This window comes from Trachurus trachurus (assembly GCF_905171665.1).
Source record: "Trachurus trachurus genome assembly, chromosome: 17".
Taxonomy (NCBI): Eukaryota; Metazoa; Chordata; class Actinopteri; order Carangiformes; family Carangidae; genus Trachurus; species Trachurus trachurus.
In genome coordinates, this window is record NC_139900.1 from 13,636,863 (window position 1) to 13,656,161 (window position 19,299).

At 41.1% G+C, this 19,299-nt stretch overlaps 1 protein-coding gene across 1 annotated transcript in view; it reads left to right on the forward strand.

Moving 5' to 3' along the window:
* insra (insulin receptor a) overlaps positions 1-17,436 on the forward strand; it is a 63,112-nt gene extending 45,676 nt beyond the window's left edge. The window contains exons 9-21 of the mRNA XM_083991059.1: positions 755-922; positions 3,523-3,721; positions 4,335-4,621; positions 5,108-5,247; positions 5,847-6,006; positions 7,925-8,024; positions 8,108-8,175; positions 9,784-10,013; positions 10,115-10,225; positions 11,246-11,405; positions 12,296-12,425; positions 14,367-14,501; positions 15,530-17,436. Of these exons, the coding sequence (XP_083847185.1) occupies positions 755-922; positions 3,523-3,721; positions 4,335-4,621; positions 5,108-5,247; positions 5,847-6,006; positions 7,925-8,024; positions 8,108-8,175; positions 9,784-10,013; positions 10,115-10,225; positions 11,246-11,405; positions 12,296-12,425; positions 14,367-14,501; positions 15,530-15,887 (2,246 nt within the window). The 3' untranslated portion in view covers positions 15,888-17,436. The remainder of the gene's footprint in view (positions 1-754; positions 923-3,522; positions 3,722-4,334; positions 4,622-5,107; positions 5,248-5,846; positions 6,007-7,924; positions 8,025-8,107; positions 8,176-9,783; positions 10,014-10,114; positions 10,226-11,245; positions 11,406-12,295; positions 12,426-14,366; positions 14,502-15,529) is intronic.
* Positions 17,437-19,299: the final 1,863 nt, after the last annotated feature.

Here is a 19,299-nt window from a genome sequence, read left to right on the forward strand (position 1 = left end):
TTTTCTTAAGAAGGGGCATGCAAACATCGAGAAATGTAATTACCAACCAGGGAAACGGGGGGAATACCAAGAGCAGGCAGCTGCTGGCCACAGGGCAACACCCTGCCAGGAAGTGTCATATGAAATGCAAATGAGATTGAAACAGTGTTTCTCTTATGCTGTTTCTGATAAATGCAAACGATTAATTTATCAGCATCTGCTCACTGTGATAATGCAGCAGCAATATTTACAGTGAACTAGATGTTTCATTACATGTAATCCCTCTAAGTCTCTAATGAATTACACATGAGGGAAACAGGCCTTTGTTTAAAACCTGGAGATCCACTCGTGATTTTATTAGTACCATCAGTAGAATGACATGTACTCTGAACAATAACAACATACTGCAGTATTAATTAAAGACCTTTTGTTGATTTATTTTGCTTACAGGATCAGCAACAGTGTTATTAAAGTGGCTTCTCATGTACATGTAGATCCTAAATGGGTTTTCATGACAGGAGGAGCTCATGCACCAATTAAACACCTCAATTCTTAATATTTTCATTCATATTTTAGTTTAGTTGGTTTAAATGCTGTTGGTTTGTCCACTTTGCATTCATAAATGTTTTTTGTTGCACAATTAGTTGTAATTTATGGGTAAATAACAGAATATATGTTTTGATAAATGAGCACTTGGTCACACGTATGAACACATTTTCTGGAGTTTCTCCTTACTGATCAACTTCCTCTGTGTTTCCGCTACGTGTCTCCCCAGAACCCTCCGTCCCTCTGGACCCAATTTCCTCATCCAACTCCTCGTCCCAGATCATCCTCAAGTGGAAACCTCCCAACGACCCCAACGGCAACATCACTCACTACTTGGTCTTCTGCCAGCGCCAGCCCGAAGCCAGCGAGCTCTACAAGTTTGACTACTGTCAGAAGGGTGAGCCACATTGTTGTGGTCGTCCTGTTGTGGTGTCTGTCTGCTTCTTGTTTTTTTTTTTTTTTACGGTTTTGTACGTCCAACTGTCTGAGAATGAGAGACAAAAACAAAACAAAATCTTTTGCCAGCTCTCTGTTTGTTGATGACTTGAAGTTGCTCCAGTCTGCTCATAGGATGCTCTGGTAATGAATGTGATCACTTTCACTTTGACTAGTAATTCATATACACAACAAAAACCACACAACCTGGCGTATAGCGTCCACTAGAGCAAATCTAACCTTTTTACTACAAAACAATTAAGTCTTTAGTCTTAAAGCAGAACTATGCAGGATTTCGGCTGTAATTATTGTGGCTCAGAGACACTGTGATGGTAGAGTGACCTACTATGAGGTGAATGGGGTCTAGGCATGAAATGTTTGTACTGATGAAGTTCGGCTTGTGGCTAACACAGAGCTAATGCTAACACAGACACACACACACCATGGATCTTTTATAAGATAATGTAATACATCATGACACACACACACACCTTCGCGTTTTGGAACCTTTATTCATGTGTGTGTATGTCTGTGTATTTGTGTCTTTGTCTGTGTGTGGCCGTATTAGCGTTAGCTCCGTGTTAGCATTAGCTCCCTGTTAGCATTAGCTCCGTGTTAGCAGGGCTTAGCAAACACCGCTCTCTACCTTCAGCAGTAAACACAAGCACGTGTAGGGGGTGGAGGAGGAGGTGGTGGCGAGTTCTTTTTTTTTTTTTTTACGACAGTGACATGTGCCTCCCAGAACCAAAGACGGTTTATAAACCAAGACCTTCCATGACGAGTCAGCTTCCTGTATACATGTCACGTGGGTTTCTGCACGGCCACGCCCCTTTAGGGAGACCAGAGGCAGCCTGGAGTGTATTGACTCCAATGGGAAAATTGAACGTGAACACAGATTATGGTCGGGTCTTTCTCCCTACAGTCACTGAAGTAAATTTTGGACTCATTTTTCACGAGCCACATCTCTTCTGAACAGTTTGACATGAAAATGGCAATTTTCAGACGGACACATCAGGAGAAAATCCACTTTGTTCAAGACCTGTCTCTGTCTCTACGACACACTCTCGCGAGATTTGGCACAGATCTCCTAGGCAACGTCAAACAAACGGCCGCGAACTCCCGTGAAAATGATTTAAATTATTTTTGGCATGCTAAATATGACTGTTAGTAGTGTAAATATTTAAAGCAGAAGTAAGTGATATATTTGTGTTAATATAAGTCTTAAATAGTTATATCTTCCGACAGCAATCACTTACATAGCGTGTTTGGACTGAAACACGGGTCTGTCAGTCCCTCTGCTCTGCTCTGAGCCGAAGAGAAAACATTTATCGTATCCTACAGTTTTTATCCAATGAGGAGAGAGAACGGCATGCAGGGCTGTGTGTGCAGCCAAGGAACGCCGTGAATGTGGCGACGTAGGGACGAGGACTGTTATGGTGCGTTCAGGGAAACTCGTATTTTTCCGACCGTGAAGTGGTACCAGTTCGATCTGGTACGAGTTCACCGGTTGGAAGTTACGAGTGGCCGTCGCCTGCCTGGAACGCAGCATTAGCGAAAACGACCGGACCACTTACTTCTGCTTTAATGTTATCATAAGAAAATATAAATATCTCACTTTCATCTACCTACAAATTGTATAAATCCACACACACGTTCACAGACGAGGTGGGGTGACGGTTGGCCTCGCCCATTTAGAGAGACAGGAAGTGTATACCATTTCTATCATTGGAGCAGCCACTCATGGAGTATCTTTCCATTTATTGAATATCTTTGCCAGAACTGTGCATGGATGTAGGAACTGTGGGGGAGCTCCGGAGAGAGAAAAAAAAGAGAATCCAACGAAGGAGCGAGCTATTTCCGGCCGACTCGCATAGTTCTGCTTTAAGTCTTGCTGTGAACTTCAAGACAATGCATTTTTTTTTTACAATTTAAAGAAAAATTAGCTGTAGGAGCCTTGACAGGAAATTAAATGACACAAAGGCAGTAAAATGTTCAAAGGAGGGTGTTAACGGTGAAGTTTTAGACAAATGAAACGGGGACGTGATTTGTGGAGCGGTTTTATCTCTGAGTGCAGATTTCTTTTTGTGTTTTTAACCTCTGTTAAAAAGAAAAAAAAACCTGGTACTAAGACAATTAGGATCTTCCCTTCACTCTGGCTCGGGTTCAGACAGCGTTCAAACATTTATCTAAGTGGAGTTATTCCTGTCACAACCTGACCTGCGTCTATGCCCTGCCATCACTGCCCTTCCATATTAGCACACAACCGAGCCCGAGCTTCCCTCTTTTGAACTCCCATAACTCCCACACAACCAGAGAGATGGGAAGTCTGCGGGGAGGTCATGTCACTAGTAATTTATCTCCACCGTGGAGGGTGAGGACCTGGGGATGACAGTGACAGACCTGCCCCTCTGGCGTGTGCGTAGGAGAGCGTGTGCGTGGATATTTGTGCTTCAGACTGTGTTATGTGTCTGTGTTAATCTCAGCTGTCATCCTATTCTTTCTGATTGATTGGGGTTTTTTTGGGGTTGTTTTTTTCTTTTTCTTTTTTTCTTCGCCCACCAGGGATGAAGTTGCCATCGCGGGTGCCCACTCAGGTGGACAGTGACGAGGAGCAGAAGTGGAACCAGACGGAGGAGCAGGGCCAAGGGACGCGATGCTGCGCCTGCCCCAAAACCGACAAAGAGCTCAAGAAGGAGAAAGAGGACTCGGAGTACCGCAAAACCTTTGAGAATTACCTGCACAACGAAGTCTTTGAGATCAAGTAAGACAACTGACAACAGATCTGTCTTTCAACTTTAAAAAATAAAAAAAAAAAAACGTAGCGTTTGTGCTTTTTCATTTATGAACCTTGTCCTCAACAGAACTGTTTTTTAAGGTGAAGGCTTTTAGATTATCTTTTTCTTTGGTCCTGGTGTTGTCAAACTCAGTTCAGTTCAACTTTGTCTTCAGTCAAACTTCCCACACAACAAACTAAAGTTGCATCATGTTGTGTTGTTATGCAGTTGGATCAGTACCTACCTTCATTAGCATTTAAAATATTTTTCCTGTTTTATCCATAACAAGTTAAAGTGTTGCGACAGGACAAGGGCTAAGAGAATAATATTATAATGCATCTAACCAACCTGTCCTCAAGTCCTTCATACAACATGTTCCATATACACACTGAAAAACAAAATAGTTGGTACCGCAATGGAGGGAAGAGTTAATTTATAGAGTCATTTATAAAAAGAGGAAGAGAATTTCAAACTCTGTTTCATTTCTCACTGCAAAACAGCTTTTATTTTCTTTTAAACTTTTCCTCTACCCTCTAAATGCCTAAATGTCTTTGTAATGCATTATGTAAAACCCTTTGAACGTGTCGTCCTCTCGCCCAGACGCTCGAGACAGCGACGCGCCGTGATGGGCATCGCCAACCGAACGCACCTGTTCCACACCACCGCCCCCAGCCCGCCGCAGGGCACGCACGTCCCCGACGGAGAGGACGAGGAAAGCTTCGAAAGCACCAAGTCTGTGGTCACGGTCCACGCCAAAGAGTCCACCGTCATTTCCAGCCTGCGGCACTTCACCAGCTACCAGATCGAGATCCACGCGTGCAACCACCCGACCGACCCGGCGCGCTGCAGCATGGCGGCGTACGTCAGCGCTCGCACGATGCCTGAAGGTAAAGAGGTTTATTATCAATACCGATATCATCCTATAACTCTAAACTTAAAACTCCCACAGTCTGTCACTTCAGCTTGGGACTGTCTGAGCATTATTAATTCATTATTTTATTAATTTATATTTCCATTTTTTTTATTTTAGCAACAGCTTTTATTCTGAAATGTCTATTAGTGATGTTGTAGCACTTTGAGTTGCATACAGTATAACTAATTTCTCACAAATCTCTTCAAGCTGCAGTAATTAATAATCAAAGATTAAAAAAAAAAAAAAAAGATAGTAATACGTGAATTGAGAAAACTAAGAACCCAAAAAACACTTTCAGCTTCTTGGTTTGGTTTTACAGCTTCACTTCTCCCAGTTTAGCAGCTAAAAACCAGATATTTGTCTGGTTTAGATAAGAAATATTTCAATAATCAGCTCACCCTCTGTTTAGCCCAAACAAACTTGAGTTTTAGCAGAAACACGATTCCTTTTCTCTCCTCAGACAAAGCCGATGACATCGTGGGTGCCATCAATTACGATGTGACAGAAAATTCGGTGCACATCACATGGCAGGAGCCCGCGGCCCCGAATGGTATGATCATCCTGTACGAAGTCAACTACAAGAGACTGGGAGACTCTGAGGTGAGGAGACGCACATCTGCGCACACATCTGTCTTTGCCTTTATTGTTCTTTATGTGTACAGTACGTAACATTGTGTATCGTCGGGTCACAGAGTCCATGGGTTCACTGGAAGTTCACCCTTTACACCATAAAGTCATTCTTACTCAGAAAGCACTTTTCATATTTCCCCTCCTCATTAAACACAATAGCTCGGGCCGTAATGAGGGACAATCCAATCCAATCAAATGCATCCATCTTAAAACGAGCCGTGCAGCACAAATGAGAGAGGCAATACTTATTACTTGACTTGTATATAGAAATTTGGCCTCATGTACTCAGTAATGTCATTTGTTTGATTACCTAAATGGAGAAGTCATTCTGGCGTTTTAGTTGCCATGGAGGCAGATCTACAAAACATTTGTCGGATGCTGCAGAGTGTTATTTGCTGTGGGAAACGATAAAAAAAAAAAAAAGATCAGCCAGTGGAAACCTGGAAAACATGAAACAGTTTTCCTACAACATGAGTCAAAATGTTATTTTAAACACGATATTTAAAACTGGGAACTTATGAAGCGGCTGTTTGTCATGCGACGTTGTGTCGTTGTGTCGTGTTCTGCAGGAGCTGCACTACTGTGTGTCCAGGAACATGTTCAGAGTGACTCGTGGCTGCAAGCTCAAAGTGATGCATCCTGGGAACTACACAGTGAGAATCAGGGCCACGTCTCTGGCCGGGAACGGATCCTGGACCGAGCCCACGTACTTCTATGTCCAGGACGCAAGTAAGTCGTGTAAACTGAGCTGAGGCCGAGTTCAGTGAGAAATTAAAGCAGAAGTAAGCAATATTTTTGTGTTAATATAAGTCTTAAATAGTTATATCTTCCGACGGGAATCACTTACATGGAGTGTTTGGACCGAAACACGGGTCTCTCAGTCACTCTACTCCGCTCTGAGCCGAGGAGAAAACTTTTCTTGTATCCTACAAGTTTTATCCAATGAGGAGAGAGAACGGCATGAAGGGCTGTGTGTGCAGCCAAGGGATGCGCCTGAATGTGGTGACGTAGGGACGAGGACCAATAGATCCATGACGAGGGCGGGGACTGCTAACTCCGTCGGCTGACAAGAAGTTATGGTGCGTTCAAGGCAGCCCGTAACTCGTGTTTTTCCGACCTGTGAAGTCGTACCAGTTCGATCTGGTGCGAGTTCACGGGTCGGAAGTTACGAGTGGCCATTATAGTGACTTTCACAGGTAAAACAGGTCGGAGAAACGCGAGTTGCAGGTTGCCTGGAACGCTACAAAGTCGTAAGTCGTGACTTGAAGCTGTAACTTACGGTTTCAAAAGCCTGCCTGGAACGCAGCATTAGCCAAAACGACCGGATCGCTTACTTCTGCTTTAATGTCGTCATAATCATACTGTTAATGAAATAAGAGAAAGACACATTAATAAACAACAAATCAAATACTGTGCACCAGCGTCTTACAGCAGAATAGATTCCCCTTATACAGGTAGCTTTCAGATGATGATGTGGGGAAGATAAATAGATACACATGCACAGTTTCATAAGTGTAAAAATAATAAACAAATAGAAACAAAGTCCATATGTCAGTTTAAACATTGTATGTCATATTTAAATAGCCTGTAATCCATATACATTGAAGTATGATTTTAACAATCATAAGTTATTCTTCTGCTATTCCATGCTTTAGAAATATATTCAGAAAATGCTAAAAAAAAAAAAAAAAAGCATTATAAAAAATGTATTAATTGTTTTTTATTAATTTAAACTGATGCATCATGTTATCGTCCTAATGAGGAACAATATACTGTACCTATATTCAGGGCTGTAAACTAGCGGTCACGGGACGGGTAAATGTTTGTCTCGATAGTCGTGCAGTAAATTATGCACGATATAGCGAAACATTCTAGCTATAAAATGATAAATTATGAGTAGCTAATGTTAGCACTAAACCAGTGATTTGTTGTGTGTCGCAATGACAACCCCGCTGTAGAAAACCGTTCCCCTCAGAAGCAACGTAGCCTTCACCAGTCTTTAAAAGTTTGGCGACACATAGTCTACCGAGTGTGACTGAGTAATGAATGAGTGTTTCCTTTGTTAAAGTTTTGCAATGTTAATGTTTTGATTATTTAATTACTAAGATTAAAATGTATTTTAAATAAGACTTTGGCCTCTTTTCTAAGCAGGTATTTCTATATAATAAATAAAACTGTTATCTCAATGAAAAGCACTGAAACAGATGTATATAAAACAAAAAGAGGCAATTTATTTTTCATCTGCCGGTCCCCTTGGCAGGTGAGCCAAGAAGTTAGTTTACAGCCCTGCTTATATTCATGAGTAAATTAAAATGATTGTCACCTGGCAGCCGAAATATTTGTTGGCTTCTTATGTATAAACTGACGAGCTGCTGTCAGACGTCTTTAAATCAGTCCAGGGAATAAACATAAAGGCAGAACAGTAACATGAGAAAGACGCATCGAGTGACTCGGTCCATTCAACCTTTTAATCACACACTGATGAAAAGCTGCTTCTGATTGTGTGAGTGTGTGTGTGAAGCAGATTGTGTTCACAGAGCAGCGTATTGATCCTAGCTGGAGTTTTAACGTGTGAGTTTCACAAGAGCTTGTTTTCGCTCTTCACCTGAAATGTGACTCATCGTGTCTGCGTGGATGTGTTGAACAGGCGATCCTCTCTACGTTGTCAAGATCGTCATTGGGCCGGTCATCTGCTTCGTCCTGCTGCTGTTTGTTGCTGTGACGGGCTTCGTCATGTTCAAGAAGAAGTACGCACTCTTCCCACCCCATTGTCTTATTATTTCATATCGTGTCGTTGTTTTACTAAATGCTGTTTTCTGTTTCCTTCTAGTCAAACACAGGGGCCCAGTGGTCCCATCTACACTTCTTCAAACCCAGAGTATCTCAGTGCTACTGAAGGTAAGCAAAGGATTTAAGCATTTTGATATGATAAGATAAGAGGGTATTTATTGCAACTGTTCAAATATGACAGATAGGTCCACATAAATTAGTTTTCAAATTCTCAAAGTCATTTTAGCAGTGTCGTGTTTCACCCACATTAAATGTTTAGCTGAATTTCATTTCCTTGACATGTTTTAGATTTAAGTCTCAGTGATAAAGATTGTTCTGTCACAGTAAATGTTGTATGCATTTCATACCCTTAGTCTTCATTATGCAACAAGGTAAACTCAGTTATTATTTAGGTTAGTTCAGGTTAGGTTAGGTTATACTTTATTCATCCCCGAGGGGAAATTTCTTTGTCACAGCAGCATAAAAGAGAAACATGAGTATGAGTACTAAATAAATATATAAATATCATAAGCTATATAAAATAAAATGCACAAAAGATAAAACACATCCTACATAAAAAAAAAATACTGTGCTCTCTTCTTGCTGGGTAGAATAACAGATTAAAAGTGCTTAAAAGATAATTATTTCATTATTATTTCACTCAAAAAATGCAAAATGGTGAATGTACGGTTTCACACTCGATGTGATGAAAAGGCGAGGTTTCTTTGTGTTTTTTGTGATTTTATCACATTTTTTCACACCTGTAATTGTGATGAGTTTTGTGTTATCTCTGTTCAGTCTTTGCTTTTAGTGTATTCACCAAATCAGATTATTCCCAGATCTCATTTTGATTTCTGGAACTTCATAAATGAAAAATGCTGTTTCCTCCAAGAGATCAAGTGATTCACAGGACACGGTCGAGACAGATGGATTTCTCTCAAGAAATTTTATTTGGCACATGATTTTTGCACATGTGCATGATAAAGTCTGATTAGATTTATTGAATCAACATTCAGAGCAGTAGGGAAAAACTGAACTCTCTCATGTCCTCGTTCATTCAGTCAATTCAAGTGCTCCAAAGACAAACAACCAAAATGTCTTATCTCTGATGCAACACGTTGTTTACCGTTAATGAGGTTTCTAGTCTTTAAGGTGAATAGGGGGAAGAAAAAAAAACAGATGTCACCATGAAACTACCCAAGTTTATTACTTACATTAAGACAATTATTTTTTGAATTACAAGTTTTTGTCAAATTTTATGTTTGAATATGCAAATGAGAAAATATCTAATTAAATATGTGCTGATTTGCATACACTTACAGAACAGAAATCTGAACAATGGCACAGTTTGCCACAGTAGCATGTTAACTTTTGGTGAATTTAGGAGAAATCTACAGACGAAGGAGACAAAATGAAGTAAAATAAAAACACCTTAAATGTGGATTTTCTACCATTTCTTTCCACTATTCTGAAAGAAGACGTGTTAAGGAAGAAAAATAGCCCAAAATCTCAATATTTTGCTTGTAGTGTCTCGCCTGAATTCCCTTGAAATGAGTCCGGCCCTGGAAAGATGCTTGTGAACAGAGGAGAAATGTGGCAGCTGACCATCATTGGCATAATCACATTTCTCATTTCTTGTCTTAACCTGCCTTCTTCTTCCCGTTAACGCCGTCACCGTGACCTCCACGCTCCACGCCGCCCTGCGTCTCGTTAATACGTCTGTCAATGTGTTTGCAGTGTATGAGGAGGACGAGTGGGAGGTGGGGAGAGATAAGATCAACATTTTGCGGGAGCTGGGTCAGGGCTCCTTCGGCATGGTCTACGAGGGCATCGCCAAGGACATCATCAAGGGCGAGGGCGACTCACACGTGGCGGTGAAGACGGTGAACGAATCGGCCAGTCTGAGGGAGAGAATCGAGTTCCTGAACGAGGCCTCGGTCATGAAGGCCTTCAGCTGCCACCACGTGGTACGAACGGACGGCGCCTTTTTTTTCAAGAGGAAAATCAGATTTCAAGCTAAATCTTGTGGTTCAATAATAATGAAAATCTCCCCGTCCTCGTCTCCCAGGTGCGCCTGCTGGGTGTCGTATCCAAGGGCCAGCCGACCCTGGTGGTGATGGAGCTGATGACCCACGGAGACCTGAAGAGCTACCTGCGCTCGCTGCGGCCAGACGCTGAGGTAACGAGATTAAAAACACTCAACCCTGCTGCATAGCGCGTTTGATTTAAGCTCATATTTGTTTTAGGTCGGATCATAAATGTTTAAAATCTTTATTCTTTTCTTTTTTATTCTTTAATTTTATTTGTAAAGCCCATTTTTACAAACAGTTTGTCTCAAAAGGGCTTTACATGGCATCATAACACCACCCTCTGCCCTTACACCCTCACATCGACTGAGGAAAAACTCCCAGAAACCCTTTTAACAGGGGAAAATTGGAGAAACCTCAGGGTGAGCAACAGATGAGGGCTCCAATAAATGTTGTATACAGACAAGAAAACATTTTATAACACAGAATATGCAAAACATAGAAATGTTAACAAGAGTTGATGAGGTCAGCTTCTGGTGGGAGGGAAGACAACACTGCAAAAACTCAAATATCTTATCAAGAATATTTGTCTTATTTCTAGTCAAAATGTCATTTCTAGTCAAAACAAATCTCATTATACTTAAAATAAGACTCAAAGTAGCTTGTTTTTAGACACTTTTTACTCCTTTCAAGCATATTTTCACTTGAAATAAGTAGAAAAATCTGATAGTGGAACAAGTTTTTCTTCCTTATAACAAGCACAAAAAACTTGCTTTCACTGGCAGATTTTTCTACTTATTTCAAGTGAAAATTTGTTTGGAACAAGTGAAAATTATCTAAAAACAAGTTAACTTTTAGGTGATGAGTCTTATTTTAAGTGGGAAGAGATTAGTTTTGACTAGAAATGAGACATTTTGACAAGAAATAAGACAAATAGTCTTGGAAAGATTTTTTTGCAGTGAAGGAGGGCTGGCCAGCCAGGAAACACAGAGAGAGCGAGACACCTAGGCCAAACTACAAAGTGCAACATATAAAGATAAACACAATTCAAAATGTGCGAGAGGAGAGGAGAGGAGAGGAGAGGAGAGGAGAGGAGAGGAGAGGAGAGGAGAGGGCTCCATGTAACCTGATGTGTCCCCCAGCATGTCTAATCTCTCCTCGTGTCCCCTCAGAACAACCCCGGGCGCCCGCCACCCACTCTGAAGGAGATGATCCAAATGGCTGCTGAGATCGCGGACGGCATGGCGTACCTTAACGCCAAGAAATTTGTCCACAGGGACCTGGCAGCCAGGAACTGCATGGTGGCTCACGATCTCACCGTCAAAATAGGAGGTACGTTTTTATTTTCTATTAAGCACAGCTGACAACATTTGTAAAAGTCACAGTTTCAAGCCATCCAGTGGCAGTTTTACAACAACAACAAAAAAACAGTGTATACACTACTAGGGCAGGAGAAATAACATGTTTACCCGTGTGAAAGCCATTTTAAAGATCAATTTCTTATTGTTAATGTTGTCTGATTATCTTAGCAACATGTTATTGACTGTGCTCTTGGGAAAACAGTCAATTATTTGTGAATAAAAAGTTTTTTTTGGGGGTGTAATATGTTAACTATCACAAAGGATCTTTTTATGGGTCCATATTTTCCTAATTTTCCAATTATGTCTTTAGTCATGTCCTGGTTTGTGTTGTGTGGTACTAATATGAGGAGAAATGGGAAATCTCTTCAGGGATCTGCTCAATTTAAATTCCACTGAAGGAATGAAGAAAATTCCTGAGGAAATCAACAACTGCCTCTAAACTCAACATAACAACAAACAGGAGGACCAAACTGGCAACCTCAACGGCGGCATACAAGTCAAATTAGATTTATTTATTTATTCAGTGTCTTAAACTCTTTGTTCTAGTGTGCGTGGCTATGTAAATAAGATAATAACAGCAGAACAGCTGGTAATGGGAATAGATAAAATAGATCACTGACAGTTGAGTCTTGTGTTAAATATTAAACTCTAAATGTAACTTCAGAAAAATGTCTGTCAAGGAGCGCTTCCAGGACTCAGAAATTGTTTCCTAGAGGTGCTCTTTGGATGGGACGAACAAGCCATCGTCAGGGAGTCGGTGTTTTAAGGTTAAACATGACCAAGCCATAGAAATAAAGGCTTTTTAACTGTAAAATAGATTGTTTTCCACAATCGTCTACATGTATCTTCTTTTATTCCCAGATTTTGGTATGACAAGAGACATCTACGAGACGGACTACTACAGGAAAGGAGGGAAGGGCCTGCTGCCTGTCAGGTGGATGGCGCCCGAGTCTCTGAAGGACGGCGTCTTCACTGCTCACTCTGACTGCTGGTCAGTGACACTTCTGACTCTGGGTTCATGTGTAATGTGACGTGTAGCTGCAGCTGCTGTGAATAGCGTATAGAGCTCTGCCTGCGTGATAGTTGGTGTCAGTTCTTATCTTATAAAAGTATGAAAATGAACATGGAGTGGGCCTGAAGTGGGCCTGAAGTTGATTATAAGGAAATACAGTTTTATGTAGCTGACTCGTAAAACTTGATCACTTATTAAACATAGTGCCAATCTACACACTTAAAGAGGAACTATGAAGGATTTTTCCCGTGGCACTGGCTATGCTACATTTTTACCTTAAAGCAGAAGTAAGTGGAATGTTTGTGTTAATATAAGTCTTAAATAGTTATATCTTCCGATGGCAATCACTTACCGTAAAACTTCAAATAAAGGCCCGAGCGTTTATTTGCTTAAATCGCTCAAATCAACAGGCGTTTATTGGGGACCTGCGATATAACAACTGGATCTCTTTCTGGGGAAAGAGGCTTCATTCCGTTGCCGCAGGCGGCGGTGAAACGATACGCGTTTCTCGAGACATTAAACACGGCCGGGGCAGACCGAGACCCCCCGTCATGTCGGTCCTTCGCCCTCTCTGATCCGCCGCAAGTTGCAAGAGCCCCGCTCCTCTCCCACACTTCAGCACCTGTGTTGGTTCGGCACCTGCCGAGCCGAGCCGACACTGTGCAGCCCAGGACAGGTGCTGAAGTGCGGATGAGAGGAGTGGACAGACCGGGCAGGAGCAACCGGCTGAGAGGCGTCTCGTCGGTCCTCAGCCGTCTTTAATGTCTAGAGACACCCCTTTCAATCCGTTTAAGGTCATTTGTTTGTGTTTAGGGAGGCTATATTTGCATAGAATATTTTTTGGCAACCAGAAAAACAATGTTTGACCCGGCGTTTATATGGGATGGGCGTTTAATATAAAAAATATTTTGCTACACCTGGCGGCTAATTGGGACTCGGCCATTATTTGAAGTTTTACGGTATATAGAGTGTTTGGTCTGAAACACGGGTCTGTCAGTCACTCTGCTCTGCTGTAAGCCGAGGAGAAAACTTTCCTTGTATCCTACAACCTTTATCCAATGAGGAGAGAGAACGGCATAAAGGGGCGGTCCTCTCTGTGTGTGCAGCCAAGGGATGCGCGTGAATGTGGTGACGTAGGGACGAGGGCGGGGACTGCTAACTCCATCGGCTGACAAGAAGTTAGCCAAAACGACCGGATCGCTTACTTCTGCTTTAATTAAAAAGCTCCAGAGTAATTGTGATAACTACATGACTTGTAACTAGTTACAAGTGAGAACGGAGGCTCTCTGCCTTCCACCGGGCGTCTCACGGCTGAAAACCAACCTTGCAACATCAGTGTAGTACTTAGCCACCGCCCCGGTGTCTCAGCTCTCGTCTCTGCAGCACCGCAACACATACACGCTCCATAACCCGCAATCTTTTGTTTGACAGTAAGGCTACACAAATATACACGTCGTAACATCGTATATGTTATATAACGTTATCCACCGCTCCATCGATTGATTTCTCGCCGGCTTCGTTAAAAGAAAATGCACATGGCCGGGAGGAGGGTTAGCAAAACAGAGGAGAAGAGACCAGACTTGCATCGTTCCTCTTTAACACACATGCATCATTTTGTGTAATTTGAATGTATTTTACAGTGTTTTTGTGATTATATTAATCAACATAACAAACTAATCTCCGGAGTCTAGACTGAAATAACACACAGTAAACACATCACAGACCAGAACGCTTAAGTGCAGATAAAAATGCGTGTTCATCCGACGTTGTTTACCAGCAGCCGCTGCCGCCGCCGCCTCTGCCCTCAGCCTACCTGTTCGCTGCAGCATCAAGTGTTTACAGACAGATCTGCTCTTGTTAGGTTTCTAATTGGCCTGTCCTCATTCTCCCTGTGTCGCTGTTGTTGTCTCTGTTTGCCAGGTCATTTGGGGTTGTGCTGTGGGAGATCAGCACGCTGGCCGAGCAGCCGTACCAGGGCCTGTCCAATGAGCAGGTCCTCAAGTTTGTCATGGACGGAGGCTACCTGGACCGGCCGGACAACTGTGCAGACAGATTGTGAGTACAAGAGCAATAGATGTAGACAGAGAAAACAAGTGTTATGTGTTATAATGTGTCGATTATTTCTGACAAGACAAACGAGTCAAGTCAGTTTATATTTACATCACTTAAAATCGAGAGGGGGGGGCGTCAGAGTTGCCTCAGGTAGCCCACACATCAATCAATTAATCAATCAGCCAAAAATGAATCTGCCATGATGTCGATGATTCATCCTTTTTTAATCACAAAAGCCAAATATTCTCTGATTTTTCCACGTATCTACTTATGTTTTCATTTCCCACTATAAACTGGCAGTCTTTGGGTTTTGAAGAAAGAATAAAATACAGAATTGGGTTGATAATAGTTAATAATAACAATAATAATAATAATAATAATTTTATTTATAGAGCACTTTCTATCCAAGTTCTGTACAGTTACAAAACATTTTAAAAACATACACAGCAATGTATAGAGGCCCCAAGCTTTGGACTGAATTAAACTTATCACTGAGGTCCATCTCCTCCCATTGCATTTTTAAATAAAATCTGAAGGAATTTTTACTTTCCACAGGAACCTAATTATCTTTCCCTACTCACTCTTTACAGTAACTATATTTTCTCTGTCATTGTTCTGCTTTTGTCACATATTTTTTTTGCTGTTATTTGCTTCAAGTCCTACCTTGATTCCTTCTGCTATTGATCTTTTGTCTTTTGTTTTTGTTTAGCTCATGTATGTTGTCTGCTTGTCTCTTATTTTGTATTATTGACACAGGGGTGGAACCTTGTACAAGTTCGCTAGGACTTCGTTCCCTCCTTGCGCAGCGTTATACGCATTTTTTTGTGCTAAATAAATCTAAACCTAAATGACACAATTCAAACAAAACAATAAGAAAAATGCAAAAACACCTAGGACTCATACGTGGCAGTATACAAGTGGGTCTTAAGTTATTGTTAGGTTGTAAAATTGATATGGTGAATAAACTAAAACTAAAATGTAAACATCAGTACCATTTTAACGGGGATCTCACGGTCTGTTTCTTTACCCAGACACAACCTGATGCAGATGTCCTGGCAGTACAACCCCAAGATGCGTCCGGCCTTCCAGGAGATCATCGAGATGCTGCGCGAGGACCTGCATCCGTCCTTCCAGGAGGTCTCCTTCTTCTACAGCGAGGAGAACAAGCCGCCCGAGAGCGAGGATTTCGATCTGGACATAGAAAACATGGAGAGCATCCCGCTGGACCCGTCGTCCTACTCCCAGAGGGAGCAGTGTTTGGACAGGGACGAGGCCTCCTCCATGGGCCTGAGGGGCAGTTACGAGGAGCACCACATCCCGTTCACACACATGAACGGGGGAAAGACCAACGGACGAATACTGGCCCTACCGCGGTCCAGCCCCTCCTAACATACTATACACATCCCATAACATACACATCGATGCTATAGATTTAAATATATTTTTGTCTTTCGTTGTCATTTTATATAGATCACACTTTTATCACACTCTTCAGATGCCCCTCAGTGCAAATCTCAGGACCTTATTTTTCTCCTCAAGATGCCACAAATACACACTACAGCGAGTCCACGCATGGACGCAAGAAGACACTTTTTTGTATTTAAGGATGATGAATCTCCTGCGTCGATGATTGTAGTTTATATACTGTATATATATTGCCAAGTTTGTGCTAGACTGGGTGGATAAAGGATTCAACTGTGAAACGAACTCTTGACAAACAAGAAGGCTGCTAAACCCACTGTCCCTCCCTCCCTCCCCGAGTCCAGACTGTGTCCCCTGCCCCCCCAAAAAAAAGAAAAAAAAAGAAAGGGTTCATCCCTGGGTTGCTATGTTTTGGAGAAGAAAAAAGAAAAAGTGCCCTTCTATTTTGTCTGTGGCCTACATCGGTTGTCATGGAACTGTGTCTGAATCTTTGTACGTAAACGGACGATGAACTGATGTACACGAAAGACTTTTTTTGAACTCTGTGCTGGATGGTTGACGACGGCCCATCCTCGAACAAACTCTTATCCACTGGAGATGCCGGTTGAAGTGGCTTACCTCCTCACACTCTGCAGTATTCCAAAACGGCTCACAGGATAAACACAGGACATTTGTCGGGTTATATTTTTTTAATTTATTTACTACTTTTTTTTTTTTTCTTCCTTTTTTTGAGTTTTCACATTTACAGCTGAAGGATATTTAAACTGTTTTCAAAAAACATGTTGGCGAATGAGTTCCTCAGTTTGACCAATAGCTGCTTCTTTGGTATATTTTAGTTGGTATAGAAGATAAAAATATATAAATATATATATATAAATATATTATTGATGTTTTTGTACATAGTTGATATGTTGTCGTTCTTGAGGTATTTCCGGTTATAGAAAATGTTTTTACATGTTAGTTAGTACTGTTAGTTAGTACTTATGTTTATTTTTTCTAATCCAGAAAATCATACTAATTAGCTTTTTTGGACTCATGATCAACCAGCAGCACTTGGTCTTTTTGCGATGCGATGCCTGGGAGAAGAAGCGTTTGGCGTCTTCAGCTTAAGATGTCTGCCCATCATATCAAGATCAAATAAAATAGTGCTGTAAATAATGCAGCAAGGTGCATTCATGAAGAGGCTCTGGCAGTGCTTCTGTTATTTTCCAGATGGTGATGTGTTTCTTCACTGAGATTTCTATGTGTATACAGAGAGAAGTTGGTTTTCTCACATGAAAAAGAGCAGTGAGAGGCTCGGGGACGGGGGGGTTGAATTCAACAGAGCCAGCCATCCAGAAATGTAATATACACACATTCAAGTCTTGTTTATATGTAAAGTAGAGTCTGGCTGATGTGGGAGTTTTGAAGCAAGTCCATATTTTTGATAAGAGTGTAAAAAAAGAAATGCTGTTGCATTATGTTTTGGAAATTATTCTCTCTAAAATAAACAAAAAAAAACACTTGAAACATTTAGCAGCAGTCCCCCCACATTTGGTTCTTAAAGGGTGGCAGAGGCTGTACATACTGAGGTATTAAAACAAGTGTTAAAACATAGAGTATAACTACTGTATTAACACTAAACTTTGAGCAAACTTCCCCAGGATAAATAATGATAAGGAAAAGTTGGATCAGACTCTACTCCACTGGGTTTGACAGAGAAGTGCTGTAGTGCAATGATGCCACCTACTGGTCAACAATGAAATGGAAACTATCCTGAATGTGACGATGCACTGCACTCAGGTGGCAGAATAAGGCAGAGCAAAGGTCAAACTGGTCATGGTACAATAAAAGTGAGGAATCAGATTTCAATCCAGATGATCTGAGATTAAAAAGCCCCGTCTCCTTTCCAAAGACTCTGAACATGTGGACACGACCAAAACATGTGTGTATGAACCACTGAAACGGATCAACACTCCCATCAGCAGGGGTGTTGAGACCCTCTAAGATTTCTGTTAAAGGCCCCATGGCATGAAAAATGTGATTTTGGTTATTTTTTGGTGCTTGGGGAGGTCTCTGGGCCACGTATATACTGCCCCATGCATCAAATTGGTCATAAACGGAGAGACACACACCGCCCATTTGTAGGAACATTCTATTTGAGACGAGCAGATAGCACTTCCTCCTTTCTGTGATGTCACACACAAGGTAACTCCGCCCACCGTGACCAGTTGTTTTTTTTCAATTTGTATGAATGCAGCTTAGGTTTCAGTTACTTGCCTGTGATTGGCCCGACCACATGCCACTCTAAAACAGTCAGCCAATCAGAGGAGAGGTTCTCATTCTCTCTTCTGATTGGCCAAATGACCTGTGCCTGTTAGAACTCCAGAAAGAGGCAACAGAAAGGGGCAATATAAACTATATTAAGCAGATCACTGGTACTCAAAACCAATGATACATTTTGTTAGGGATATCAGTAGGTAAATAAACCCAGAGAAAAGTGCACAGCATGGGGCCTTTAAAGTAATAGATTTTTCCAGAAGAAAAAATCTCCCAAAAAAAAAGAGTTTTGAAGCCATAATTTACCATAAACCTTTATATAGCTTGATATGTTTTGTATTTTTTTCTTTACTTATAATCATTAATAATTGTCTGAGTTATTAAATCAGCATTTTCCATCCTTGTGGATCATCCACCTCTGCCACCAATATTCACACCACTTAGAGAGGCTTCACCTGTTGCATCATGTCTACAATATGTACAACATGTCAGTCTGTTCACAAAACACAACCTGTGTTTATGACTTCTAACTGAATAAATATATAGATAATGTCAGGACATGTGGGAATATATCATATGATATACTGTATAACCCAGGGAACCACTAAACTAATGAGAATGTATCACATACTATCGAATGCATCACACAATCTTCCCCAGTAGATGGAGTCACCCAGACTCTATGGAGTTAAAGATGTCTGAACATTGGAAGGAGTCAAAATCTGTTTGTTTACAGGTTGAGGTAGAAAAGTTTAGTTTCTTCTTACTACAAGGTCCACCTCCTTATTTATGACTGCAACCTAAGTTATGTAAGTACCTCTTCTCTACTGTTTACGTTTCTAATTAAGTATTTCAATCTTACACAAGTAAATATACACTATCCAAATCCACTTTATTCATATAACACATTTTCAAAACCATATGTTTACCAAAGTGCTGCACAGTAATAGAGCACAAACAGAGCAGTCAATAGAAAGATAAAGAAAGCATATATTGAAGAATTAAAAATAAAAAGTAATGAAAAGAACAAACACAAAAAAATACAATAAATGAAAATTCTGAATTTGAATTGAATATATTATTATTTATCTTTTTTTAATTTCCCCTTTGAGGATTAATA